The sequence below is a fragment of the Malus domestica genome, chromosome 10 (assembly GCF_042453785.1).
Source record: "Malus domestica chromosome 10, GDT2T_hap1".
Taxonomy (NCBI): domain Eukaryota; kingdom Viridiplantae; phylum Streptophyta; class Magnoliopsida; order Rosales; family Rosaceae; genus Malus; species Malus domestica.
Genome location: NC_091670.1, coordinates 35,167,215 through 35,172,418, shown reverse-complemented (window position 1 = coordinate 35,172,418; position 5,204 = coordinate 35,167,215). Strand labels below are relative to the sequence as shown.

Below are 5,204 nucleotides of genomic sequence, written 5' to 3'. Positions count from 1 at the left end.
ATGCCCTTGAGGCGGAAGAAAGAAAGTGTAGGCATGAAAAACAAGTTAAGCAAATACAAGAAGAGATGGATGATAAGAATATGGAAAGGAACACTTCGAATTACACTCCAATGAGTAAGGCCTATTTTGATAGGAAAAAAAAAAGAAATTATGAGCCGACGGCAGTTGTTTGTGACAGACTATACTCCTACGATGGCGGATGATGAAGATAATAATGATTATGGATATTAAATTTAAGTTGTTGTAGTTTTTAAATTTAATTTGTCATTTTTAAATTTTAGTTGTAGTTTTTAAATATAAGTTGTAGTTTTTAAATTTAAGTTATTGTTGTTTTTAAATTTAAGTTGTAATTTTTAAATTTAAATAATAAATTATGTTTAGCCATTTGGCCCTCGGTTGGAGATTGTTTTTTGTGAGAGGGCTAAAACAAGCCCCCTGGCCCTCGGTTGGAGACGGAGGCAAATATGGCTATGTACTGTTCATTAAAATATTAATATCTTTGAGAATCTTGGAGGACCAGATGGCTAAAACGAGTCATCTGGTCAACTATCGGTTGGAGATGGCCTAAGAAAACAATGAGAAACGTTTATAAAAGCATTCAACTCACACCCCAAGAAAGATTTTTAAAAAGAAATTTGAAAAAAACTAATATTAAAAAAGGGGTAATATTAGAGAGAATAAATTTGCAAATAAAATTTTGTAAACTAAATGACATTAAAATTGATAATTGAGTTATTACTTAAACGTTGATAAATGTACTCATTTTTATTAGTAACATATCATTTTGTTTACAAATTTAATATCTCTAACATTACTCTTAAAAAAAATAAAAAATAAATGGAAAAGATAAATGCAACAGAAAGAGAAAACGGATGAAAAATTGGGAAGGGTACAAAAGAGCAATTGAATAGTAAAGGAGGTCCCCACGTTGGAGTAGATGAACACAATGATGCAAATTTTGACATGTCAGGATTGTGGCATGCTCCATTTTTAGCCCTTCGCTTTCTATGACATTTTGAGGTCTGTCTTCCCAACTTTTAAAAGGCTTTGGTATTGCTGCTGCATTTGCACAATAATGCATGACCCTGAAACAGTGCACAGCAACAGCACAGATGCCCCCATTTCATATGTATCGTGTTCCTTACAACATATGTTCAACCCACCACCCAAGAAGCTTTTCCATGCTGCAGATTCCTTACCACTCCAAATGGGATAAGTAAAGGCACACCAGAAGTTAAAAAGTTCAGATATGGGATAGGTAAGAGTTTGACAATTTCCTTTTCCTCTTCTTTGGAAGGATATTTATTTAGAACACGGATGTATAAAATGTACCGATGTTTGAACGGATAAGTCTAACTTATCATAATTCAATTATGTAAATTCGGTCATGTAATGCATCGGTGTATGATATACGCTGTGTAGGTTATGCATTGCAAAATTTTCGTGCTTTTGGATAACAACTCAATGTGGCATCAAGCCTGTCGAAGAAACAACTTAATGCAGCCCAAAAAACAAGAAGAAAGTGATATCACTTGAATTGCTTTCTCAAAGCAGTGAGACCTGTTAGGTATGAATAGGTCATGCAGATATACGTAATTAAAATTTAAATAATAATTCAATAATCAACAATCATATCATGATTGTGGTCACGAACAAGGTGAACTTACCCATAGTCTCTCCGAACTCAAAATGGGTAAATAACCGTAACTTGTCACTGTCTATCCCTCTTTTAAAAAAGAAAAAAAAACAATATCTAATTAATATGATGCAAATTATATCTACATTAAGAGATTAAGAGAAGAAGAGAGAGAATGAAAAATTAATTAAACAAGAAAAAAATTGTACTCTAATTTCATTTTTTCTTTTTGTCCAAAAAGTATTTGACAATATTTTTGTTCAATTTTCTGAGCACTAAAATTCCTAAGAGAAATTAACATGCACACTGGCATTCATGACAGAGTTGCATACGGGGCAATTGAGCACAGTGGACCCACACATTGTACACAAACACAAATGCCTGCATGGCAGCAACAACACCCTCGACTCTCTCACCCCACACCTCTTACACATCCTACTTCCACCACCACAACCACCGCGAACAGCCACATTTCCGCTGTCCACAGCATCAATATCCCGCCCGTTGTCGTTGCTCCCGCAGCACGATTGGGCGTCATCCGCCACAGCGGCAGCCGTGGCACCGCTGCCGCCAGCGTGGTGGTCGTCGCTAACGTGCGCCAGGACTTGCTCTAAATTGGTGCGTAGGGAATTGGCTGCGGCTTCGTTTGTCTGTGCCATGTCCCTCCATATCTGATTCTCGACGAATAGGCTCTTGACCCGTTCCTGGAGAACCCAATTGAGCTTTCCCACCCTCTGAATCTCCTCATCTTTCTCTTTCAGTTTCTTCACGATATTCTCCTTGATAGCCGACACTAACATTCTCGATTGCTGCTTTCTTTGCTCCTCGAGTTCGAATCTCACTTTTTCCGACTGAAAAATAAAATAAAAAATCAGTACTGGAAAAAATAAAATAAAAACAAAAAACTCTTAAATTTCATGGCAATGCTCTCCGCATGATGACATGAAAACCAAACGAGATTAGAAAAAAAATGAAATACTGGTTTTTTAAATTTGTCATCAGTTACGGTAAAATGGCACCAAACTTTCAGAAACAAAGATTGAAAATTTACAACAAGGTTGGGTTAAAACAGAGATAAAAAAAGGTGGAAAACTTACATGTTGGGCAATGAACCGGTCGATCTCAGATTGCTGTTGTTGGATCTGAAAAGCAATGTCTTGGTCGAAAAAAGAGGAGATTTTGTTCTTGTGAGGGACCGAGAAATTGTCGAAGTCATTGTTTAATTGGTCTCTCGGCCGCTTCCGAGGAGCGGAGATGTTGTTGTATGTGAGGCCACTGTCTGCCGCGTCCTTGTTCATGGAAGCCTTATTTGCATCACAGAAAGGAGACTGATACATCGGAAGGAGATTTTCCGGCATTGTTGTCGACAAAAGAAGGCCGGAATCCATCTGGGTACTGTAGATATTTGGATTTCCTTGGTTCGTTTTGATGAAATCTCTATTCAAAAAACAAGAACAACCCAAATCAGAAAAATGAAAAATAAACAAAACCCATGTTTTTAAATTTGATTGCTTGGAGGGTGGAAAGTACCTGTTGGGGATTAGTTGCGATGGGATTAGAACTGCATGGTGGTGGTGCTGAGCTTCAACTGCCATGGAAACACAGAGTAGACTCGTGGCGTAGTTTTTCTTGTGAGAGGAAGCAGATAGGAGAGAAATAAAATGAGAGAGCTTTTGAAGAGAACGAGGATGCGATGAAGGGAGATGGCACGCAATAGAGGTGGCGACTGGAGCGCTTGCATCTAATTTATTAGGCAGAGAGAGAGAGGAGAGAGAAAGAGAGGAGCAAAAGTTAAAGGTGTTCCAACAAGAAACAGAAAATCCTAATTTTATACAACTTTTCTTGGGAAAATTAAATTTAAAAAAAAAAAAAAACTTGAAAAGAATCACAAAGACATGGAAGTGACAGATTTTGTCAGATTTGGTTCTATTTAATTTTTGTTGATTTTTTCCTTAATCCACCACACAGTTACCTTCCCATTCACTCTTGGATTTCGTCCAGGGTTTTTTCCGTAATTGGACCAAACTTCCAGGGACTTTAACGGAATTTTAGGAAAGTGACAGCAAAGAAAATGCAGGGGCTGTGATTTTCTGCGGTTGATGGCAACCCCCGCCACGTATCCGATGCTTTGGTGCCCTCCGCAGAGGTCCCCCACGTCAGCAACAGGGTACAGACTGTACAGTCCGAGAGGACTTTTCCCGAAATTAGAGGCAGCGCTCGTTGAGTACGTGACTATTATTATGGGACTTGGGGGTGGGGGTGGGGCCCACGAGGGAGTGTCCCACATGTGACGGGTGTGCGTGCGTGAGGACAACAAAGCTGACCCCACTAGCCACGTCCGGCGGGACCAACTCTGTTTTTTAAGGGGTGGTGGGGACAAAGGTGGCGGGCCCCGTATTTCCGTTTCGCAAGCGGTTTCCCCGTTTTTGCTACCTTGTCCTTGTCTCCTTTCTTTAACCGGCGGTCTCCGTGTACGGACGGGCGGGGATTCCGGGTGAGTAATCTCGTGTGGGACGGTGCATGGTGCTATCGTGGTCATGGTCAACGGTGAATGATGGCTTTCAAACTTCTTGTCGTTATTAGTCAAGTGGCGCACCATAATCCTTGGTTACTAATCCAATTCAATTAGTCTTAATAGGAAATTAGATTTTACAGCATGTTTTCTTTGATCGACTTAATTAATATGCTGGATGGATGAACAAATTAATTAAGATGTAGAAGGTTGAACAAGTGCATGCCAATTAATTATTGCTTTTGCCCATTAAGGCCATGTGGTTCCTTTTGGCTTAAGGCTAGAATTTTCACTTTGCATGGATACGAGGTGGTACGCTACATGTTATAATATAATTAGAGAAATTTTTTTCTCAAATGTTAATATAATTATATAATGATATGTGGTGTTTCGTTCTGTGTTATCGGAACATTGAAAAATCTCTCTAGCTTAAGGCTTATAATTTTTAATTTCCTTTGTAAGACTGTGCGTAGTTGTTTTATTACTTTTATTTTTATTTTTAACAAATAATATTATCTACACTAAGGGAGTGGAGAGATGGGCTAAGTCTCATAATAGGCCTGCAATAATGTGGTTCAAATCCGCCTTTAACAAAAATCAAACATAAGACCTCTTACTTATAAGTAAAGATGAATGCCACTAGAGCATAGGACTAAGTGACTATTACCCTTCAAAAAACCAAGCCAAATAGCACAGTATTAGAGTGGTGAAGGTACGCAGAAACTTCTGTCTCCAGCTGGTAATTGGCAATCAGAAAGCAAACCGCATTGCCCGACTAGCTCGAACTGCTCATCTTTCCGGCACATTTTGTTCATCCTTAAGATCCTCCCGACCTTATTACTGATTAAAAATGTAATTGTGGTCTGTTTCTTGTGATTGTACTAATCTTTATTTCAATGAAATCTTCTATCGTTTCTGATAAAAAAATGATGAAAGGAGATTTGAGTAGTAGGTTACGACTAAAACAACTTTATCCCCCTAGAACTCTCATTATCAATCAAAACCATATAAAATTTCCAGTTTAATCCTTTAATTAAAACTGAACATAAATAGGAA

The 5,204-nt window shown here is 38.4% G+C and overlaps 1 protein-coding gene across 1 annotated transcript; it reads right to left on the bottom strand.

Moving 5' to 3' along the window:
- Positions 1-1,823: 1,823 nt before the first annotated feature.
- On the bottom strand, positions 1,824-3,584 carry LOC103446046 (BOI-related E3 ubiquitin-protein ligase 1-like). Its single transcript, XM_008385101.4, has 3 exons — positions 3,167-3,584; positions 2,734-3,073; positions 1,824-2,487 (listed from the first exon to the last, which is right to left on the bottom strand). The coding sequence occupies exons 1-3, from the start codon at positions 3,229-3,231 to the stop codon at positions 1,921-1,923; spliced, it is 972 nt and encodes a 323-aa protein (XP_008383323.1). The 5' UTR covers positions 3,232-3,584; the 3' UTR covers positions 1,824-1,920.
- Between the last annotated feature and the right edge of the window lie 1,620 nt (positions 3,585-5,204).

Coding starts and splice junctions, on each gene's coding strand:
- LOC103446046 (XM_008385101.4), bottom strand. CDS start 3,231: ATGGCAGTTGAAGCTCAGCACCACCACCATGCAGTTCTAATCCCATCG. Junction 3,074..3,166: donor TCGCAACTAATCCCCAACAG/GTACTTTCCACC, acceptor TTTTTTGAATAG/AGATTTCATCAAAACGAACC. Junction 2,488..2,733: donor ACCGGTTCATTGCCCAACAT/GTAAGTTTTCCA, acceptor TTTATTTTTCAG/TCGGAAAAAGTGAGATTCGA.